General features: G+C 41.4%; 1 protein-coding gene across 1 annotated transcript in view; it reads left to right on the top strand.

Annotated features, from left to right (window-relative positions):
- col14a1b (collagen, type XIV, alpha 1b) overlaps positions 1-21,378 on the top strand; it is a 208,527-nt gene extending 187,149 nt beyond the window's left edge. Inside the window, 9 exon segments of the mRNA XM_078290196.1 lie at positions 124-177; positions 865-918; positions 2,652-2,723; positions 7,620-7,655; positions 14,729-14,795; positions 14,913-15,101; positions 15,841-15,918; positions 17,289-17,444; positions 21,041-21,378. Of these exon segments, the coding sequence (XP_078146322.1) occupies positions 124-177; positions 865-918; positions 2,652-2,723; positions 7,620-7,655; positions 14,729-14,795; positions 14,913-15,101; positions 15,841-15,918; positions 17,289-17,444; positions 21,041-21,378 (1,044 nt within the window).
- The last annotated feature ends 3,217 nt before the right edge of the window (positions 21,379-24,595 follow it).

Here is a 24,595-nt window from a genome sequence, read left to right as displayed (position 1 = left end):
TGACCAAATCTTTAGTAATGGTGCTGTTTAAAAGTGAGTGTAGTGATTCAGATGCAGTCTGAACTCAGCTGTGTTTATGTTCTACCTGAATCCAACTTTATTTTTCCTCTCATGTTGTTTCAGGGAGTTCCTGGTTCAGCTGGAGTTCAAGGGAGAGAGGGACTACCAGGACCCAGGGTGAGTACTACTACTACTAATACTACTAATTGTAACACTTCTAATACTACTACTACTGCCACTACTACAACTACTACTAGTACTGCTGCTACTACTAATACTACTACTATTACTACTATCAGTACTACTACTACTGCTACTACTGTAACTACTACTAGTACTGCTGCTACTACTAATATTACTGTAACTACTACTAGTACTACTACTGCTACTAATACTACTACTACTACTACTACTACTACTGCTATTACTACCATTACTACCAGTACTACTACTACTACTTCTACTGCTACTACTGTAACTACTACTAGTACTGCTGCTACTACTACTACTACTACTGTAACTACTACTGCTAATACTACTACTGCTAATACTACCAGTACTACTACTACTACTAGTACTGCCACTACTACTACTACTACTATTACTACAACTAGTATACAAATATAGTATATTTTAAAACAGAGTTACAAAGTTCTTTACTGACAGTAAATGAAATGAAAGCCATTAATAAAAGCAATAAAAATATCAGACATGAATTACAGAACAGGGTTACAGAAGAATGAATCAGGCAAACACAATAAGAGTTAACATGTTGTGTAGAAGTGTGTGTGCAGGAATGTGCTTCCCTCCACAACAGTGTCTGTGTTGTATGTTCATCATGCTGTTCCTTGTTTTCCTCCACAGGGCCTGGCAGGGAAAGACGGGCCCCCAGGCAGGCCGGGCCCCCCGGGGACCATCGTAAGTCATGATGAAGTTATCATACTGTTCCTCTGTAATGTGTGTGATCGGACGCTCAAACCCCCCCCCAGCAGCCCGCTCAGCAGGCCGTTAAACAACACAGAAGAAGAAGCGGGGGAAGCGGTGATTGGTGGCGGTTAACCTCGTCTCCCCCGGTTCCCCTGCAGCTCGGTCTGATTGGGATTTGTGACCGCAGGAGATAATTATGGATCTGAGAGGAGATTGGGGTTGTGACAGGAGCGCTGCTGTCGCCAGAGGAAAGCTTTAAAATGACTGAAGTGAATGTAAAGGAGGAATTAAAGCGGAACGCCGGCCATTTTCAGCCTGGACCTCATTTCATACCGATCGATTCTGAGCGAAATCTCATCAGCTGCTTCGCCGTAGAGCTGCGTACATCTGGCTCGCCTCTCGCCTGGGTGCGGCTCTCCAATTCAGTCCTATAGGGAGACAATGGACTCTTCAAAAATTAACCCCAAAAGCACCCAAAGCATTTCTTTTTCAACACATTGATTTCTCGCGCTGTAATGAGACATGTTGGGAAAAAGATGTGAATATAAATCTAAAGTCAGGCCTTTCTCCTGCAGGTTTGATGCTACCTTCGCTGTAGCACTTCCTCGTTTCCTCTTTTTTTTAATAAAGAGCGATGAAAGGATTGTCAGGTCGTGGATAAACTAAAAATTAAATATATATATGCTTTAATTAGGCTAGAAAACTAGCTGCAAACACAGAGACGACGGTCCGACCAAAACAAAGATAAAACAGAGGAAGCCTGGTGGAGCGTTGGGATGACTGGAGGTTTTCCAGCTCAGTTTCTGATTGAATTTATACAGCTGAGTCTGTTTCTTCTGTTTTCTATCAAGAAGCTCCGTTATGAGCAAAGCTTCCCGTTCTTCTGCCTCGCCGCCATGTTGACGCTCAGAACAAACCAACACACACACATCTATCAGCAATAATTCAATGATGGAAGTCGCTCTGTACTGACACTATTGATGAGATGTTGGTCAGAATCGATCGGTATGATGGAAAAAGACGGAAAACAGACGGATTTAAGTTTGTGACCTAATCGTTATCATTTATATCTTTCTGTTGTTCCTCCTCTCCTCTCCTTGCTTCCTCTCCTCTCTCCTCCTCTCCTCTCCCCCTCCTGTCCTCTCCTCCTTTCCTCTTCCTCTCCTCTCCTCTCCTCTCCTCTCCTCCTCTCCCCTCTCCTTGCTTCCTCTCCCTCCCTTCCTCTCCTCTCCCCCCTCCTCTTCCCCTCCTCTATTCCTCACCTCTCCTCTCTTCCTCTCTTCTCCTCTCTCCTCCTCTCTTCTTCCCCTCCTTTCCTCCTCTTCTCCTCTACTCTCCCCTCCTCTTCCTCTCCTCTCCTCACCTCTCCTCCTCTCCCCTCTCCTTGCTTCCTCTCCTCTCCCCTCCTCTCCCCTCCTCTCTTCCCCTCCTATATTCCTCACCTCTCCTCCCTTCCTCTCCTCTATTCCTCTCCTCTCTTCTTCCTCTCCTCTCCCCTCTCCTCTTCCCCTCATCTCTTCCTCTCCTCTCTCCTTTCCCCTCCTCTCCTCTCTCCTTTCCTCTCCTCTCCTCTCCTCCTACTCTTCTCTCCTCCTCTGCTCTCTCCTCCTCTCCTTTCCTCCTCTCCTCTCCCTTCCTTTCCTCTCCTCCCCTCCTCTCTCCTCTCTCCTCTCCTCTCCTCCTCCCCTCCTCCTCTCCTCTCCTCCTCCTCTCCTCTCTCCTAGGGGACTCCAGGAGCCCCAGGGGCCCCCGGCACTTCCGGTCCTCCAGGAAAACAAGGGGAACTCGGACCGCCGGTGAGTCTGTCAGTCCATGAACCAGACAGGAGACAAACCAGCAGGCCGGCGTCTGTCAGAGCCTTTAGTCTGTTAACCTTCACTTATCCAGAGGAAGACGGCTGGGCGATGCATGCTGTCTTTCATGAGTTTAACTGGTTTTGAAATATTTTGATGAAGTAGTCCGGCGGCTTGGTGAAGCGTTTCCCAGCGGCTGTTGTTGGGAGAAGAGCAGAGAAAAGTGATTTTTCTGGAGAAAATGCGTGTGATTGCCGAGAGCACAAACTTATTGTTTGCTTATGTGTAAAAAAGTAGGAATAGTACGAAGAGAAGTTGTATTTTGAATAGAAAAAACAGAAATAGTAAGAAAGTGGAAGAGATTCTAAAGTTTAAAAGGAGTAATAAAGCAGAAGTAGTAAGCAGAGCGTTTCTCATTCTGTTTTCCCGCCCATCAAGTCACAAGTGAAAAATTACTTTTCCCTCTGTTTAGCTCACTATCAAACCGTACACCTATTTGACAATTTATGCCAAAAAAATGACACAAAATTATTTTATTTTCTTACATCAAAATCTCATTATTTTTACTTCCTGGAAAACACAATCTTTAATGATAACCTCATGCTGTATCAAGAGGCATAACTAAAACTTCCAACCAATGAAACATCACAGATTTTGGAACAGTCCCGCCCCTCTGTCCCTCCCATCAAATCAAACTGCCTTTCTCTCCCTGACTGATGTCCCATTGGTTTACACTTTTGAATGATCTCTCCCCATGTTTCGAAATATGTCACAGTAGATCAAAATTAGTATGACAAAAAAACAAACTTAAATTTCATATCAAAGTGTGTGTGTGTGTGTATGTCGGATTTGGCCAAGTGTGTCAGTAATTGACCACCAGTTTGTAAATTAACAGACCGTTATTTGTAACTTTCAACGTCTGGAAAGTTTTTTGTTTTTTTTTAACCAATTCCTCTCGGAGAAGCAGGCAGAGTGCAGCAGTATTCAGACAGTTTGCAGTGAACTGCAGGATCTCTACAGCAGATACTTCTTGTTGCAGTACAGAAGGTATAATATCAGTTTCAAGTCCTGGACTGAACACACTCTCTATCACAGAGAACAAAAGAGCAGTGAGATTTTTTTTTTCAGGGCTTTTAGAAGACGAACCTCCCATTTATATCTAAGACCCAATTACAGTATATTTGATCTCCTTTTTCCTCCTTGTTCCTGGTCAAATCCCTGCTTTGCTGCAACGATTTCACTGTTATTGCACTATTCAGGGAGCAGATTTTTAATTTTTTCATCATTTCACTGTTTTTAAAGACATAACTCTCATTCTTTTTCTATTTGGCGATGCATTTTTTATCCGTTTTTGTGTTCCTGGTCAGAGTTCAATGTTTTTTAGACATACAAATCCCAATTATTCCTCTTCTCCTGCGTCTTCACAGTCACATCCTGTATAATCTATCTATGTGACATCTTAGCTTCAACACTTTCCCCCTGTTATCGCTGCATTCTCGGATGTGATTTTAAAGGTATTTTTTTCCCGGATTCCAGGGTTTTTTGGCCCTGCAGCTTCCCATTCATTCATTCATTCACTCATTGATCGCGTCCTTTGACAAAAACGGTTGACAAAAACACGGAGCTGTTGAGTAAATATGGAGGCGGAGGCAGGAAGACGTGTCAGTCAGGCTTAACAGACTGTCAGACAAACACACGGCGAGGCAAGCAGAGCAGGATTAACCCTCTTCCTGCCTGGACTAACGGATGCTGCTGTACACACACATGCACACACACACACATGCACAAGCACTTAAACGCAGACATACACACTCAAACAGATGCACAAGTGTGTAAAAGCAGGTGTGGAGTGGAGGGTAAACCCACTTAAACTCACTTTACCCTCATTTTTATTAGCAGGAGCAAGAGTTTACCTCCTTTTTTTTTTAAGGCGGACATGAATCTATACAATGTAAATTCATAGTAAACATCATAGTGAATAGTATCAGTTTGAAAAAGTATAAATTAATGCTAAAATATGATTGATTTTTGTTTGTATCGATGGTTGTTTGCCTTATGATGATCGATTGGACGCCACAGTTCACCCACCTTTTTATTTCCTGCTTCATCACTGTGTAAAAGTACCACACACACACACACACACACACACATACATGGAAAAACACGTTCACCCACAGACACACAAGTGCGTAAAATTGCACATCACGTAATCACACATATATCTTCATCTTTCTCTCTCTCTGACTCAAAGAAGTGTACACACATACACACACATACACATGCTATCACACACAATACTCTGTTGTGTTTCTCTCTCTCTCCTACACAGAGACACACACACACTCACACAAACCATCGATTTCCTTTTGTTGAGCAAATACACACACACACACACACACACACAGAAATCCAGGTCAGTGTGTCAGGCCTGTAGATCAGCAGAGTGCAGTGTGTTCATGTTCAGACCTGAAAACTGAACTGAACCTGCTGCTTTACTGGGATCAGTGGAGTGACAATACTACTAATATTACTACTACTACTGCCACTACTACTACTATTACTACTGCTACTGCTACTACTACTGAAACTACTACTACTACTACTACTGAAACTACTACTACTACTACTACTACTACTACTACTACTACTACTGCTACTAATACTACTGAAACTACTACTACTACTACTACTGAAACTACTACTACTACTACTACTACTGAAACTACTACTACTACTACTACTGAAACTACTACTACTACTACTACTGCTACTAATACTACTGAAACTACTACTACTACTACTACTACTACTACTACTACTACTACTGAAACTACTACTACTACTACTACTACTACTACTACTGAAACTACTACTACTACTACTACTACTGCTACTAATACTACTGAAACTACTACTACTACTACTACTACTACTACTACTACTACTACTGAAACTACTACTACTACTACTAATACTACTGCTACTACTACTGAAACAACTACTACTACTACTACTACACACACAAATGCACACAGTAAAACACACACACACACACACACAAGCATGGAAAAACATTCACCCACAGACACAGTGCGTAAAATTGCACATCAAATTATCACAAATATCTCCATCTTTCGCTCTCTGACTCAAAGAAGTGCACACACACATACACATGCTATCAACTATGCAACTACTACTACTACTACTACTACTACTACTGCTACTACTACTACTGTTACAGCTACCACTTCTACTACTGCAACTACTACAGCTACTACTACTACTATAGCTACTAGTACTACTATTTCTACTTACTTTAACTACTACTGCTACTACTACTGCTATTATTGCTAATATTGCTGCTACTACTATTATTATTACAGCTATAACTGTTGCTATTACTAATAGCGTACTACTAGACAAAGTTCCTGCTACCTTTTCCACTGTCAGAGTTCTTTCATGATCATAAACATTTTAGATTTTTTTATAAAATGTATTTCCAGAGCTGAGGTCAGCTTTCAGCGTTGTACTCTAACATTAACACACTTCAGAGAAACACTCACGCAGCCGAACTTTGAACAAAAACTCCATGGTGCAGTTAAGCCGCGGTAAACACACGTTACCGGAGCGTTTTATTTCTGCTGACGGTGCCAAACAATGAGGCTCGCCCCACATGTGACCGCCGGCATTTATTCCTGATTAAATGAACAGTTTAGAGACGGTTAATCACATTTCACCACCGCTGCTTCACAAGGAATGAGATTCTGCGGGAGGTGATACGCTGACAAATTACTTTACATTGTCATGATACAATGTTGTAAAGAATGTAATTTCACATACGTGGGCGGATTGCAAAGTGCCCTCCTCGACTAATTATCGCGTTATTGTGAGTTTCCAGTCTTAATGCAACCTTTTGGAGTAAAATATTGTTCTGTAAGTTCTGAATAATGGCACTTTTTGCAGAAAGGTTGAGTTTTAATAATTCAAATCAAATCTGTTGATCCAGGTTGTTTTTTACGTGCTTCTTTTATACCTGAGGAATGCGCCGAGCTTAACACATTCTTTATCGAAGGCTGATTTTAATGGCTCAAATGCAGCGTTGTACAAAAGATAAGTTTGTCAAAACAAGCTTCAGCTGCGGCTCTCCATCCTTTCACTGCATGTTTTCACCTGAGGAATGCACCAAGGCTGCACCAACACTTTGCCAGCTGAAGGTTGATTTTAACGGCTCGAGTGCAGCCTTGTTCCATACAGAAGTTTGTTAGATGAAGCACTAAAACTTCTTCTTTTATTCAGCTGTGATCCATTATGTGTTTTCTGCATGTTGTTTTTTACCTGAGGAATCCAACACAGTACATAAAAGCTCATCATGCTGTTTCTACTGAGATAAATCCATTAAAAATGTCAGTGAATGTCCAAACTTACCCACAAGAGTCCAGTGTGATTCAATACTTAAATTAAATTAACTTAAATTAAATTTTAGACAGCGACTTACAGTGAGTTCAGCAGTGGAATAGGCAAAAAAAAATCCTAGATTGCGATATTATTGCAAGCAATAATAAGGAGAGCAAGAGTCAAAGCCACAGATCATTCCTGGGACCCTAAAACGATCGTGTATGATGGGGAAGTCGGTAAATAAATACGAGAAAGAAGATTAAGAGAAACAAGAGGAAAGAGGTAGAGAGGATTTTTAGGAAGATGTGAAAGAGGAGTAAAGAGAGCAACGTTTTCTTGAGTTTTGACAGAAGATAGCGATGCTTTATCCTTTACTACATGTTTTTTTTTTACCTGAGGAATGTAGCTCGGTCCATCAAAGCCGAGCAGGTTGTGTCTCCAGGGTTAAGTCCTTCCCTTCCCTTTCCTTTCTGAAGGTGATGTTGTTCCTCTCCTCTGTTGCAGGGCCCTTCAGGAGGCAAGGGGGATAAAGGAGAACGGGTAAGTAGCTCCGTCTGTCAGGAGGGTGAAATTTAAAAGAATTTCAAAAGAATTTGATATGCAAAGGACAAGATGAATGACTCACTCTTCTCTCCTTCTCTGCAAATAGAACTATTAATTTTCTCACCAACATATTGTCTTGCCTTGATTAAAGCACAAGACCAAAACAAGTTATGTTTAATGTTTTTGAATAACCTTTATCTACCAGGGAACAGAGCATGTGTATGTTGTTTTCAGCAACATCCTGTTTAACACTCGCACACTTTAACAGTTTGACACCTGGGACCTTCCCAGTTCAACCACAGTCCACCACTGTCTTCTATTGGTGTGTCCTGGCAGCTCCCGGGCGTCCATGGCCGATAGTCATAAAATTCTATAATTTTAGGTGATTTATAAAGTTACAGTGGCGTTGAAAATGAAAATCAATATGTAAATGAACTGCTGCATATTAAATGCTCCCTGATCCTCCACGCCCATGAGCAAGCACAACGGATCGCAAACTAGAAATGTTAGAAAGGCAAAGAAAGAACTCAGTTTATGAAGACGAGAAGTTCTGTCACACAATGTTAAATGTATGAACCGCTAACAGCTGTGTCCACTGAAACACACCGACAGAACAGAACTTCAGAACCATCAGCTTTTGCAGTCGAGCTTTGTTCAAACCCACAGAACTTGAATTTAAATTCTAGTCCAGATCCCAAGGTTTCCAAAGATACCAAACATGTCAGGCTGAATTACAGGGAAATGTGGAGAAAATGAAGCACAAGAACTCTAGATTTTCTCCATTTGTTGTAGTGGTGCAGCCATAAAATAATGTCATCTTGGGTTTGAATATTTCTCTCAGTATCAGCAGCTGCAGCTTCAGTGAAGCGTTGGAACAGCAGATACAGAATATGGAGGAGACGTTGTACAGTTTGGAAGAAATGTTTTTTTCTAACTTTGGAGCTACTTAAGCGGAAATTTACGGGGAAAATCAGGGTGCAAGGGGTTAATGAAACTTTTTTCAGTAGATAATCATGAGTTGCAACTAAACCGCCTTGCAAGAGTGGTATTTTCTGTGAAAGCGGTTTGCTTTTATGAATGACTTACAGGACAAACAGATGATCAGAAGTGGGTTTTGGGGACAAAATAGCGCAAACGGTAAAACTGAGCCAGTAAACCTGTTTATGAATAGGTCAAATTCACCGCCACGCACTACCGCTTCATTAACCCTGCCGGTGAGTTTTATCAATATGGGCTAGTGTTTAAGTTTTGCATAGAGAGAAAAGTGCATCCTTTCCTTTAAGTGTCATGGACGGATAATTTGGTTGAGCGTCTTTCTTGAGTTTAATTAAATTTGAAATGCCACATCAGGTGTTTTAATCCCCCAGATAACAGTTATCAATGGCTGCTGTCAAATGAAAACTATGCACTTTATCACCAAACAGTACATAGTTACAAAGGAAGAAGAAGAATGCTTATTTTCTCAATGACACCTATACATTTCTGAAATCCTAGAAGGGGTTTCACCAGGTTTTGGGGGCCCCGAGCATCTTGCGACTCACTCACCACATAAAAGACCTGTGTCACCTTTCAATTCACGCCAGAAACAGAAAATCACTGTAATTACGGTTGCGTGGGGTTTTCTTTTCTTTTTATCTGCGACAGTAGCAAAGTGTTCTTTCATGTCGAGTTCCTCCGCTTCACGCTGCGGGCGGACGAGTGTGGGAATTTACTGACTGGTTTCAGAAAGGCAGGCAGGTAAACGATGCCTCCTCCGCTCAGACAGCAGAACAAGGCTCTTCTCGCAGGACCGCTGCCAGAGGAGAAACCACAGCTAACTTTAGATCTTCAGAAAGCCCAAAAAAAATGCCACCACCTGCCTCAATTTAAGCATCCAGATAGATCGATCAGTAGATGGATAGTTGAATAGGAAAATAGACAAACAGAGAGAAACGCAGAGGTTCAAATCCCACCAGAAGCATCTCTCCTGTGTTTCCTTCATCTGGTCTTCCTCTCTGCCTTTCTACTGTCTCAGTGAAGACCAAAACTAATATGAGAAGTGGAATACTCCACCTGATCTCACACAAACACGTGAAATGAACACGACTTGTTAACACCAAATTGCGTGTTGGTGGCACGTAAAGTGTTAACATACGGTTATGTGAAGGGAGTTCAATTCCCAACTTGTACAAAGGAAATTTCTAGCATGAGTCAAGTTTTTCTCATTTAACCATGACCACAGCCTTTGCAAAGTTGTTTTAGTTTACTTAACCCTATCCTTAACCATAACCTTTACCCAGAGGTGGGGACTCGAGTCACATGACTTGGACTCAAGTCACAATTTTAATTCATTGAGACTTGACTTGATGCATGAAGAGAAGACTTGAGACTTGACTTGACTTGGGTTCTGGTGACTTGGGACTTGACTCTGACTTGTACTTTGATGACTTGAAAAGGTTTCTAAAGTCTTGACTTGAGATCTTGTGTTTGTGTAAATGACTTAGATTGAAAGTGATGAGATTTGTTCCAGCAGACGACTGAATTTAAATTCTGTTTTCTGAATTTGTATGGAATGATTGAATTTATTGAAGTTGAAACTGATTATAGAAATCAAACTCATGATGCTCTTACCAAGTTTTTATCCTATTAAAACCATATTGCATTGAAAAGTCCTAGATATTTAGTTTCTTTAAGATATTAAATTGATACTGGACTCTTGATTTGTTCTGACTTGACTTGCTGTTCTACATTTAGACTTGAGACTTGACATTAATGACATGGACTTGACTTGGACTGGACTTGGTAATCTACATTTAGACATGAGACTTGTGCCTGACTCAAAGCTAACTTGGTCACACCTCTGTCTTAACCCAAATCTTAACTAAGTTGTTTTAGTTTCCTAAACTGAATCGTCAGCCGACCTTTAGCTGAAAATGTCGTGTCCAATCTGTGTTTTAGTGGAGGAACATAATTCATGCGGGACAATCAGAAAGCCCAGATTTATAAAGTGAAGGTGTTCTCAGCGGTGTGTCACCTCCTTCATTATCGCTGCTTCCTGCCCGCTGGAGAGCGAAAGCGGAGCAACAGTCATCCTGTTTCCGCTCCCCTCCTCCTTTCTGCACTCGCTCCACATCAGCTCAGGGAAAATGGCAGCGTCTTGTTTCATTATGATCTCCCTCGCGCCCTGAACACTCACTGACACCACAGGCAGGGGCGCAGAGCCGGGACCGTCCTGTAGAACGCTGCTGGATCTTCAATCGGGCAACTTTTCAGGAATTTAGAGAAATCAGCCCAATTTCCAGACTGAAGTTATGATTGGTTTTGAATGGGTTTGTGGAACTTGCTCTAACAGTAGAGAATGAGGTAAATCTCCTGCAGGTAAAAACATTAAACAGGTTAAGGTGAATTTAATTGTCTGCAGAGGGAGGGGAAATTTGTTTGGTTATATGCATAAATAGAAAAAAGAAATATAACACAGCAATATCATAAATACACAGGTTAACTAGGCTACCAAACGCCTGCTGGCCTCTTCTGTTTATCAGAGTTAAAAAGTCGAACTGCTGAGGGAACAAATGAGCTTTTATATCCTGCTGTTCTAATTCTGTGTTGCAATATTGTGTGACTTGACAGGTCGCACAACAAAGATTTAGAGCGCAGCAGGTGAGAAGAGTCGGCTGAGATCCGGTCAGTTTTTTCTTAAGCTCATTTTATACTTAAATGAAAACAGCGTCTCTGCACGTAAACTGACGCTACATGAATTTGGGGTTGAGAAGTGTCTCTGTAGGTGTTGGAACCTGCCCAAGAATCTCCCGCACTCTGATTGGTCGATCATAGGGGCGATCGACTGCTCCAACACATCCCGTTCCTCCAGCTGCGTTGCTATAGTGACGTCCATGCTTGTTTTTACTGGTGATTGTCCTCGCTGTGTTCGGGATTTCAACCACATGCTACGCACACATCGACACAGAAGTGTAAAAAGTTAAATGTAAGCGTCGCTGGGTTCTTTACATTCACGCTTTACATTACGTTTATGTTACGTTCGACTATAAAACGCTTTAGAATGACATCTGTGTGCAGATACTGAAGCGCTGTGATCAACACTGATAACTGCTTCTTAATTCTCTGTAGATTCCCCCGGTTCTTTGCGTACATGTTTCTGGAAACACACATTAACTTCTATTACATACTGTCACACTCAAAAAAAAACTTTAAACGTAAAAAAACAACTCCAGAATACGAGTCAACATTAAAGTTTATGTCAGTAAAACATCCTTTGTTGCATTTTTTGAAAATCTTGCTTAGTGAACATTCACTAAAATTCAGATATTCATTAATCTCAGTGCCGAGGAATTCATAGATTTTTACCCTTTTAACCCCTCGCACCCTGATTTTCCCCTTAAATTTCCTCTTAAGTAGCTTCAAAGTTATAAAAAACACTTTCTCCACACTGTATGACAACGTCTCCTCCATATTCTGTATCTGCTGTTCCAACTCTTCACTGTAGCTCCAGCTGAGATACTGAGAGAAATATTCAAACCAAGAAGCCATTATTTTAAAGCTGCAACATTACAACAAATGGGAAAAAAAATCTAGATGTTTGTGCATCATTTTCTCCACATTTCCCTGCAATTCAGCCTGACATGTTTGGTGTCTTTGGAAACCTTGGGATCTGGACTAGAATTTAACATAAAGTTCTGTGGGTTTGAACAAAGCTCGGCCGCACAACATGAGTTAGTAATGACGGAGCGTCAGGGGGACCGGCAGTTGACTTTTCATTTTTTGAGTGATCTAAGATTTCTTCTTTCTCAAATCGATACCATCTCATTTGCTTTCTTTAACTTCACAAAGTTATCAGAGCACAATGCAGTAAAACCACCTGAACCACAACATTAGACTGACTGACAGCACTTATATACCCCCCCCAGCCCCCCTCCCTCGCCCCCCCCAGCCCCCCTCGCCCCTCCTTAAGCACCCGCCCCAAATCCATTCAGCGATATCGATGCCGCAGCGCTTGGCTCTCTCAGTGTGTTCCTTCATTTTCTCTGCTTCACACCCTGAGCAGCTATTGAAGCAGAAGGCATGGGAGCCGAGCCATAATCATGATCATCTCTGCTGTCGGGGGAAAAAAACACTTGTAACTGCAAAAAGCCGACTTTTAGGAAGTCGAATTTCAGCCCAATTTCCAGATTGATTGACAATCAAAGAAAGTTTATCCTGGGTTTTGAATGGGCTTCACGGACGCTGGAAACGATCAGTGACTCTGAACACCTTCAAGTTCAAGTTAAAACATGAATCACCGAACGCTGGAGTTAGCAGGTTTTCCCGTGACAGCAGCAATATGAATCCCTCCCCCCTCTCAAAGTACTTTTCAAGCACTCGCCCCGCATCAATTTATGGACAGAGATTCGCTCTCCCAGTGTGTTCCTCCATATTCGATGCTTCCTGCTCTGAGCACTTATTGAAACCACAGGCAGGGGAACAGAGCCAGGATCATTTACATGTCGTTACGAGAGAGGAGCGCTCTCTAGTCGGAGAGATGGAGAGACACTAGAGCACTCGAATCAGAGTCGCTTTATTCACAGAGTCCAGAAAATGTACAGCAATTTGAAGAGGTAGGGACTTGAGTCACATGACTTGGACTCGAGTCATCTTTAATTGCTTGAGACTTGACTTGATGCATGAAGAGAAGACTTGAGACTTGACTTGACTTGGGTTCTGGTGACTTGGGACTTGACTCTGACTTGTACTTTGATGACTTGAAAAGGTTTCTAAAGTCTTGACTTGAGATCTTGTGTTTGTGTAAATGACTTAGATTGAAAGTGATGAGATTTGTTCCAGCAGACGACTGAATTTAAATTCTGTTTTCTGAATTTGTATGGAATGATTGAATTTATTGAAGTTGAAACTGATTATAGAAATCAAACTCATGATGCTCTTACCAAGTTTTTATCCTATTAAAACCATATTGCATTGAAAAGTCCTAGATATTTAGTTTTCTTTAAGATATTAAATTGATACTGGACTCTTGATTTGTTCTGACTTGACTTGCTGTTCTACATTTAGACTTGAGACTTGACATTAATGACTTGGGACTTGACTTGAGATCTGAGATCTTGTGTTTGTGTAAATGACTTAGATTGAAAGTGATGAGATTTGTTCCAGCAGATGAATGTTTTTTTTCTAACTTTGAAGCTACTTAAGGGGAAACTTAGGGGGAAACTCAGGGTTAAGGAATCCATATGGTGCGAGTTTGCAAGTCGCACCAAATATCCAACATCTCTCTGTCCAGACGATGTCGCTGTTGTGAAGCGTTGGGACTCGGGGTTAGATGAGTTGAAGAGGTCAGTCAGAGTTCACAGCTACCAACAGTTTTTATGATTATTACTTTCATGAAGACTCTTAGTGCTTTTTCTGCTGCAGCCTGACAGCACATCACAGCCGCCCGTTTGTTTGAGCTGTATGGAAAAAAAAAAAAAAAAAAAAGATGATGAGCGTGATTAAGTGTGATTAAGCTACGAAATGAAAAGTCAAAGGTTTTTTTCACGGCCGTGCGGCATTTAAATAGCTGGAGATCTACAGTAAATGCTTAATTGGCAGCAGCAGCAACAGTTCGAGTCGGCAGTAATCGGCAGTAATCGGCAGTAATCGGCGCCCGCTTCATTCTGCCTGGAACAAAACCTTCCAGCAAGATTAAGGCAGAGAGGGAGTGTTACCTCAGGGAGCTGTCAGACAGATGTGTGTGTGTGTGTGTGTGTGTGTGTGTGTGTGTGTTTGTGTGCTTCCAATTTATATGGAGAGCTTTCTAGCACAAAGAGTGTTGCAGTGTGTCACTCTAGGGAGCTGTGAAAACAGGTGTGTGTTTGTGTGTGTGTGTGTGTGTGTGTGTGTGTGTAGGAGGTGCGATACTTGGGGAACAATGAGGCAGATGTGTGTGTGTGCGTGTGTTTCCGCATGTGTGCGTACAGTAGATGCATTCATTTGTTCAGCCATGCTTTCATGCAGACTCACGTGGATATATGTGAATAATGTGAATCTAAGTCTGTGTGTGTGTGTGTGTGTGTGCGTGTGTGTGTGTGTGTGTGTGTCTCCAGGGTGACCTCCAGTCGACAGCGTCAGTCCAGGCCATCGCCAGGCAGGTGTGTGAGCAGCTGATCCAGAGTGAGTACACTGAACCTCTCATGGTGTGTGTGTGTGTGTCTGCAAAGCCTCTAGACCTCGACCAGTTTGGATCAGTCAGTGTAAACCCATGATTTCTCACTTTCCCTCTGTTTCCAGGCCACATGGCGCGCTACAACTCCATCCTGAACCACGTGCCCAGCCAGCCGGTGTCCATCCGCACCGTGCCGGGACCCCCCGGAGAGCCCGGCCGACAGGGATCCGCGGGACCCCAGGGAGAGCAGGGGCCTCCGGGCAGACCTGGCTTCCCCGGATCCAACGGAGAGAACGGGCAACCAGGATCCAGAGGTAGGACAGTACAGGAGATCAGTAGAGTTAAACCAGGAGATACAGGCAGAAAGTAGAGTCAAGAGAATTTAACCAGGACTTAGACTTTAACTACACAGCATTTGCATATCTGAACATTTTAAGCTGCTACACCAGGTCCGTTCTTTAACCAGGAGTTAGAGGGTTACAGCCAATGCTATTTAACTTGGGGATGGAGGTTGGCAAATAGATTAGATAAAAAAGTAGCAAAAGTAGGGAAGTAGAGCCAATTGAATTTAACCAGACAGAGATAAGGAGTCGAGTCAGAAGAAGCACAAATGGAAATGCAAATGGATCTGCTGTTCCTGCACAATGGATTCAAAATCCCACACCACATGTATTTTAACCCACTCTGCAGGTGGATTTCTCTGTTTGTACTTTAAAACTACTTTTATCCAGAGACTGGACCAAAACAGGCTGGATGTGGATGCTCTGCTGGTGCAATCAAAAGAAGTCAACCTGGAGGGAGAATATCTATTGATATTTGTGTTTCTATTAATATGATACAGTAGATTCAGGGGATTTGAAGACAAAGTCAGTTGTAATGGTGTGGCTTCATGGCATAAATTATTTGCTGGATGAAAATCATCACATCTCATAAAGGTCAAGCATGAAATGAAAGAAAAAAATAACTCTCTACTGTATATGTATCAGAAATTACCAACAGCTACCACACGCTGTTTGTGTGTGTGTGTGTGTGTGTGTGTGTGTGTGTGTCCAGGTCTATCAGGAGAGAAGGGTGAGAAGGGAGCACAAGGTGTCGGAGTCCAAGGCCCAAGAGGACCCCAAGGATCCCCCGGTAAACGACACCACACCATTCTACTGCGGTTCTCAACCTGGGGGTCACAAGATGGTTTTGGGGGGTTGCGAGATGATGGAATTTATGGAATTTTAAACAATACATTCCTAATATATAAATGTATTATCATGCTTAATTATGGCGATGAATGCCTGTTTTTGTGAAATGATGAATATATGCAATCTCCACGCTTCATTCAATAACTAATCAAGTAAAATAGCCTGAGTTCACCGTTCTGTGCATTACATCTGCAGCAGGGAGGATCATATGTTGGCATTACTTTGCCTTTGGCTTTACAAGCCAAAAAGGTTGAGAAGCACTGGCTTACCATACCATACCACTCTGCTGTGCCCTGCACTACATATATTATTCTAAATTCATGTTATTATTCTAGCCCAGCACCATAATTACTAACACAATATCCACATCACTGAGGGCCAAAAATAACTGTGATTTCACAGTTGTTCTCTTCAAACCTATAAAATCTGTATTTTTTCAGTCGCTTAGTCCTATTTGGCATGGAGCCATAGTTCAGCTACACAGCAGTAAGCCTGCAGAAATTGGCTTTCGTTTCATAATTGTTTTGTAATTCTCAGATTTTTACTTTTGTCCGTTGCACTTGACTTCTCTTTAGGCTGCTTGTGGGCATGAGGTTCATAAATACTGACTTTTCTTTCTACTGTTGGACTTATTAAGATTTCAGTTAGTATCATTATTAGTAATAGTTGTAGAATTAGTAGTAGTTGTAGTAATGGTAGTTGCAGTATTAACATTAGCATCAGCATTAACACCAATGGTAGTAGTAGTATTTGCATTAGCATTAACATTAGTAGTAGTGGTAATAGTAGCCTAGTAGTAGCATTAACATTAGTGGTAGTCATAGTAGTACTTCTAGTAGCATTAGCATTAACAAACTTATTTGGCCTAGTAGCAACATTTGCATTAACATTAACAGCAGCAGTAGTAGTAGCAGCAGTATTAGCACTACTAGTAGTAGTAGCATTAGCATTGTTATTAGTAGTAATATTAGCATTAATCTTAGTAGTAGTAGTAGGCTAATAGTAGTAATAGCATTAGCATTGGTAGCCTAGTAGTAGCAATAGCATTAACAGTAGTAGTAGTAGTAGTAGTAGTAGTAGTAGTAGTAGTGGCATTAGCATTAACATTATTAGTAGTAATAGCATTAACATTAACAGTACTAGCAGTAGTAGTAATAATAGTATTAGCATTAACAGTAGTAGTAGTACTTATAGTATTAGCATTAACATTAACAGTAGTAGTAGTTGTTTAAGTTTATGTTGATTAAAGAGCATTAGCTATGCCATAAGTTTCCATCTAAATCCCCTTCCTCCCCTCCCCTCCCTTCCCAGGTGCCCCGGGGCAGGGCAGGACCGGCAGCCAGGGTCAGTCAGGGCGACCCGGTAACCCTGGTACCCCCGGTCGACCCGGGGTCCCGGGACCCGTCGGCTCCGCTGGGCCTCCTGGCTACTGCGACCAGAACTCCTGTGTGGGCTACAATGTTGGAGGTACGTAGGTCCCTCTGTACAGGCTAGGTCATCTTAGACAGCCAATCATATCCTGTAGTCAGGTATCACAGTAGAACATGTTGTACACTATTAGTTCCCCTAACCCTATCAGTGTTAGTGCCATGGAGCTGAGTCCATAGTTATGAGTTTCATATAATTCAGAACTCTGTGATCATTTATCAGTTTGATAGCTCAAAATGATTCAAATTATGTTCTTGAAATTATTGAAATGATGTTATTGCCCTGTCAACAATGTAACAATGACAAATATAAAGAAAGGGACACTTCAGCCTTCTTGCACCCAGTAGCAATATACAGTAGAACTGAATTTACCATTCAGTCACAGATCTAGAGTTTTCTGTTTGTTATTGATCACTTTGATTGCTATGTAATTACAACCACACCTTGTGGAGACTGTAAAAAAAAAAATAGAGAGACAAACTTAAAGTAAGAGAGGAAGGGACATTTATTTTAATTTTATTCACACCAGAAACAAAGTATATGCTTTAACTGAATCAAAGACGCAGTAACAAACCTTTTAGATTATGGTTTTCATTGTGAACATCAAATTGTCTATCGAAATATCTCACTTAAAACCCAATTAGCTTGTTTAAATACGTGTGTCTGAATATGAAGGTGTTATATTTCTGAATATCTTCTATGGAGTGAAGCAAGCAAACATGTCCCAGACACCTTCCAGTCCACACTCACTGTATGTTAAAGTGAAAGTAAACGACCTTGAAATACAATTATGGTTAAGATACAGAATTCTGCTTGGACAGTATGTTGTTGGGTTACATCTCTGAAATGCATGATTCAACTTAGATTGTGTGTTGTCGATTTGAAATTCGTACAATTTCAAATAACATATTACGATCTTTATATATAAATGATATTGCTTGCTGGTTTGGCTGGTGATGCACTCGGCTTTTTTTGGGCAGAATATAGATGGTAAACTCTTCCAGTAACAGGCAACTGAACCGCAGGCTCAGAAATCTAGTGGCAACAAGATGTTCCTATGTGAACAGAGCAACAATGCTGAGGCAAGGCAACTCCTTTAGCAACATTGCCCTAAAAGTTACCCTGTGTATCACCACCTTAAGTTTCTTCCGTCATCCTCATGAGTGTTTTCCTAGTTGCTTGAACAGTAAACTGCATGGTGAGTGACTGCATGGAAACCAAATCTCTGACCGAATTCTGCATCGTAAAATGTTTTGTTCAATCATTCAGTATTGAGAGTGTGGGTTTAATCGGTCGTGGTAAAGATGCTGCATGGAGGGTTTTTCTCATGGATATATCACTATGAAATATGCCAGTACACAATAAAAGTACAACAAATCACTGCAAAATGTACATAAAAGCTGGAGACATGAATCTCAGCTGGAGGCAGTGTCAACATTTTGTTAGCAGCTTTGTATCTGCTGCTTGTTAATCCGTTAATTTGCTCTCCAGCGTCCTAACAACAGAACTGATGTTTTCTCAGCCTTTCGCTAACAAGGACACGCGGGAAATGAAATTTCAACAGTTTCGCAGTCAGCATTGTAGAAAGCATCACATGCATGCACTGTGTTTAGAAATACACAGGTGACATATTTTATTAACTCTCACCACATAGAAAGCAGCCAAATATAATGCTAAAAACACATTCATATACTTCTGACAGTGATATATTCCAAGAAAATCCTGCATGAGTCATCTTTAAACCATAAATGCATGATTGTGGTTGTCGTGATAATCCAGCCAGACCATCGTCGACGTCTGTCTCTACCACCTGTTGAGGTCAAAGGTTACACAGTAGCCTATACAACACTGTACAGCTAGCAGCCTGCAGGGTGGTCATGTGAGTAACGTCTGCATGTTGTAAGTATTACTCTGTTTGTGTTTGTGTTTGTTTGTGTCCATCTCTCTCTCTCTCTGTCATCCCTGTGTTTTGCAACTCTTCTCTTTCCAACCCAAGGCCAAGCACAGTATCTGAATGACTATTGATCTGCGTTCACAAACGCTACAAAGGATAGGTGCAGGGATTAGTGGCTTTTACTGCAAAAAGGCTGCACAGTAGGCAATGGAAGTGGTACTACTGCATCAACTAATCAAGCTGGCTTCTGCCTTCCCTACTCAGTCATAATGTCATGTAAAATATCATCTCAAGAAGTAAGAAATGGGCGTACGCTGCATGTTTAGTGAGAAAGAGAGTGGTATTTGATAGATATTTGGCAATAATATAAATAAATTAATAATTTTAAGTTTTATTTCTATAGCACTTTTCTAGACAGTTATAAAGTGTTTTACAGGGAATAAAACTAAGTAAAAGCTAACAGGAATATCGGACATGAATTAAAAACAGGATTACAGAAGGATAAAATGGCAAATGCAAGAGAACAACAGGTAAAAACAAATTAATTATAAAATATGAAATTAGTTGTACTGTGCATGGTTTGGGTCAAATTACTCTCATTTCAACCAGTGAAGTCAAACTTCTGTCCATTGGTCAGTAATAGAGTATTGATTCTTAGTGATTTCACTCAAGACAGGATGTATGAACCTTTTTTAAGAAATTTTTTTTTTTTCCAGTTTTTGGATTGAATCCACCACCTTAACTGGTTGAATAGAAAGTGAATTGACCCCTGAGCCTGTGCCATGCTTCCAGGTTCAGCTCGCCCTGACATCATCGTCTCCTGATTTTTCCCCCTAGATTACGATCAGCCGGTGCCTCTTTTTTTAAACCACGAGCTTCATTGACTCAATAATAAGAGCTCTTTTTACACTCCGATGTAAAGAGATCTGAGTTCGTAGAAGCTCATCTGCACGATGGCTTCTTGATATAACTCAACTTTTGCACGCTGTTTAACTATAAATATCCAGATAGCTTTACGTTTTTACGATACCAATTGAAGACAGTGGATTACTTAATCTGTTAGAACAATTGGAATATGAGTTTACAGATAACAAACCTAATGAATGCCTAGTAAACCTTAAGAGACATTTGCAAGTAGATAATGCAACTCATTTCTCACCATTTAACTTAAACATTGCTGTTCATTTTAACTAGCGACTGTATATCCTAAACTTAACCTTCCTTTTAACTCTGCTTTTAATGTTGTCACTCTGTAACCCTTGGTAACCATGGTAACCCTTGGTAACGCTTGGTAATCCTTGGTTATCAATGGTAACGCTTGGTAACCCTTGGTAACCATGGTAACCCTTGGTAACGCTTGGTAATCCTTGGTTATCAATGGTAACGCTTGGTAATCCTTGGTTATCAATGGTAACGCTGGATAATCCTTGGTAATCAATGGTAACCCTTAGTAATCAATGGTAACCCTTGGTAACCCATGGTAACCTTTGGTAACCCTTGGTAACGCTTGTCCCTCTGTGTCTTTTGCTCCTTCCTTCCTGTCCCGCCCCCCACTTCCTGTCCCGCTAACCCAATCAAAAAACACCAAACCGTTCCAAAACGCTGCTTCCTGTGGTGGCGGGGGTGGCCATCTTTGTTTGGGGTTTTGACTGACTGTCTGCCCGCCTGACTGACCTACTGATTGGCTGACTGGCTCGCCGCGTGGTTGGTTGGTTGGCCGGCTGGCTGGTTGGTATCCCAGAGGGCGGCGATGTCACTGACGGCGGCACTGTCCCTGCAGTCCGACTGCCGTCCAGCACCTACCAGAACTACGGCGAGGTGGAGGAGGACGACCCCTACCGCTACGGCGGCGGTTACCCCTCCGAGTACTACCAGCCCAACTACCCGGCCCCGCGGCCCGTGGCGCCCGATGACCCCGCGCTCTCCCTGGACGACGTCGAGCTGAGGTCCCCCGGGGTCCACCGCACCTCCAGGAGCCTGACGGAGGGAGAGGAGGGAGGGGAGGGCGGGGCGGAGGAGAGGATTAACCTGAAGAGGAGGCTAAAGAGAGGGGCGAAGAAGTCGCCGGGGACTAATTAATCGAGGGGAGGTGATTGGAGGAGGGAGGGCCGCTCGGCGTTTCTGATTGGGCGGTGTGGAGCCGTTAAGGACTAATCAACAAGTGCCTGATGTAGAGGATTTCTTATGGACCTTGTAGAGGGGGGGTGGGGTGGGGTGGGGGGACATGGTTGGGACTCAGCGCTATTTTAACTTTTGTTTGTTTCAATTGAAAGAAGGAGATTTATTGGCGTTCCACTTCCTGATATTGATTAAGCTGAACTGGGGTTTATATTCCAGAGTCTCCTAGTCCCAGTTCATCTCTCTGGCTGGACGATGGTGAGAGATAAAATGTATGTTTAATTGTTTCTGTGGTCAGATTCATATTTCCAAAACATTTTGTCATCATTTCATTGGAGACATTTGGACAATTTACCCGGCCTTCCTTTACCCGGTTTCAGGTTGTTGTTTTTTTCACTCTTGGGTGTCATTTTTTGCTTTTTATCGTTTGCCTGGTTGGTTAAGTGCCTCCTAATGGTTTTGCTAGAATATTCTGGAAGAAATTTCAAAGTACATAATGAACAGTGGTAGAGCTATATAGTATAGATACACACAGGCCATTCAGATACTCACAGGGTACAGCTAAGTCGCTAGCAATACTATCAGTCTCTCTGTATTAGCATTACAAAGTTATTATGTCTCACCCTTTTACAGTCTGTTGACAGCAGACAGAGACAAATACATAAGAGTCACCATGGCTAACATCATGACAGACTAAGAAAAATACAAAAACTTTTTAGATTTGATACACCAATGATCTAAAAATATGTGGTTTGGATGGTTATGTATGCACCCTGCTAGCATGTTTTTCCAGCTTAGCCTCGCCTCTCTGTGTGTATCTGTAGTAGCATTACAGTAGCTGCAGACCAGAACAGTTCACCTCCATTCATTGTCTATGAGAAGCAAATAACCGTGAACGTACAGCATGATGGGATAGGTGGCAACACAAACCAGGCCCACAACACATGGTGTGTAACTTTACCGGCAGTGGCCTAAAACGCTTCAGCTGCTAACTTTAGCTCTGGTAGGCTAAACAAGTAAAGTTAGCTTGCTAGCCTAAGGCTGCGTTCTCACATAAGAGTTTTTTTGTGAGGAAAAATAAAAAGCGGATCACAATAACGTTATCTGACGTTAGCTGAGCAGCTGGCTAGCTAGCTGGTTAGCACTTCTAGGAGATAATACAGTGTTGTGCAACAAGCAGTTTACCAGATATTCACAATACACGTCCGGTATAATCCCGACCAGATGATCAGGATACAACACTGAAATGATGTATAGCCGATGTCTAAGGTGATCGACTCTCAAGTTCAAGTCCTCAGTGCACACGTCTGAGTCGAGTCATGAGTCAGCAAAATAAATAAAATAGTAAAATACAACAGTTCTCCATAAGAAAACAATCTTAATCAAACAGAAAATTTGCCCCAGAAAACACACCTGATGAAACGCCAACAGCAACGATTTTTGATAGAGCAAGAAAATGTTGTTTGGTCTGCATGTAGGCTACTGTAAATCTTCACCTCAGCAGAGTTTACTTTACTTGATGGCATGTGTAAATCTGGCTCATAATACTGCAGAGCTCTTATTAAATGGGTTTTATACTGATAATGTTGATTTTAGTACCTCCATTCATTTGTTATGAGGAAGCCCCCAAACTGTGGAACCAGGTAATTTCCAGATTCAGAACGGAAAAACAAGGAAATTATTTATTCTGATTATGAAATAGCCCAAAGGCAATGTAATATTTTGCATGTTTTTGTTTTTCTATGTAATTTTGCCATGTGAGGTATCAGCCTATCATGTTTTTTTTAGATTAATAGTTACATTTTACTGTTACATAAAAAGATAAGCTTTTGTTTTAATGACTGGAGTCGTATACAGTTAACCAAGCATTCCTACAGTGTTAAACTCCAACCATGCTTGCTCATTGTATTTCCACAGTGTGGCGTCATTGGGAGTTTCTAAAATGAAATAAGGTGTATTATAATAAGACTATAACAGTTTAATATGCGAGAGAGATTATATTTCTTTGTAAATGTATAATGGTTTTATTGCCAGGTTTCTGGATCTTTCTGTGGCTGTCGGCCATCTTGTCTTGGTATGAGTTGTCAGGCCTGTATCAGACAAGCAGAGGGCAATTTGGTCACATTTAACAAATATTATGAGAGAAAAATGAATTTCGATTTTAAAAACTATTTTCTACTTTTTGTAATTTTTTTTTATTCTTTGCCTCATTGTATCCTTTGTTTTTTTGAGTGTAACACCTCCTGCTTCTAGTTAATAACGAGCAAGCATTTAATAATTTAATCTAAATTGGAATCCATTTTCATCCGCCTCCAAATTGCCCTCTGCATACCAGGACAAAACACAATGGGTCTCAGTAATTAATATTTACATACTGTATGTGGAAAATGCCAAATAGCTGAGCAAAGACTGATTTGATAACAGAAACACACACGCCAAATGGTTTTTTTTAACTACATTTTAAGTTGGAATGTGTTTGATGGCATTCATGAAATTAATTTGTTACATTGTGTTTTTACACGGCTGGAGATCCATTAAATGAAAGGAATCCAATTATTTGGAAGAAATAGGTGCCCCTGATTTGTTCACCCCTGGATGTGACGTTTTCTCGTTCAGAGCTAATTAATTTGGCCCAAAATCAAGCGCACTTTAAATTTTTCAAATATGTTGGAAGCGTTTCAGTTCAGTGTTGCTGTGGGAAAAACAGAGTAATGAGGAAACCAAACGGGCCGCAGTGGAACCGTTCATCTACACCTCTGACCGGGATATGTTTTAACAAAAAAAAAAAAAAAAAATCAAGGAAGTAATTTATTTTTTACTTGGTATTGATTTTTCTCAAAACAATAAAATTGAAGTACAACCGTTGTGGCTGGTGGAGTCTCTCCGGACTGTTTGGTTATTTATTAGCCAGATAAACGTGTTGATTTCCCTCAGCAGGCGGTGGGAGCGCTCCGTACGGTCTCATTAAACTGGAATCACAGGCTGAGCTGCACTAAGAAGATGTTTATTGGAAATCAGCAGGTTGACTGGAGCATCGGTCTGTTTTTTATTTGTCTGTTTGTCTATCCAGCTACAGTACTTTCTTTACTTTCCTGTCTACCTTCTACCTACTTACTGATCTACCTTCTACCTACTTACTGATCTACCTTCTACCTACTTACTGATCTACCTTCTACCT

This window comes from Centroberyx gerrardi, chromosome 19, assembly GCF_048128805.1.
Source record: "Centroberyx gerrardi isolate f3 chromosome 19, fCenGer3.hap1.cur.20231027, whole genome shotgun sequence".
NCBI lineage: Eukaryota > Metazoa > Chordata > Actinopteri > Beryciformes > Berycidae > Centroberyx > Centroberyx gerrardi.
This window is presented reverse-complemented; position numbering and strand designations above follow the sequence as displayed.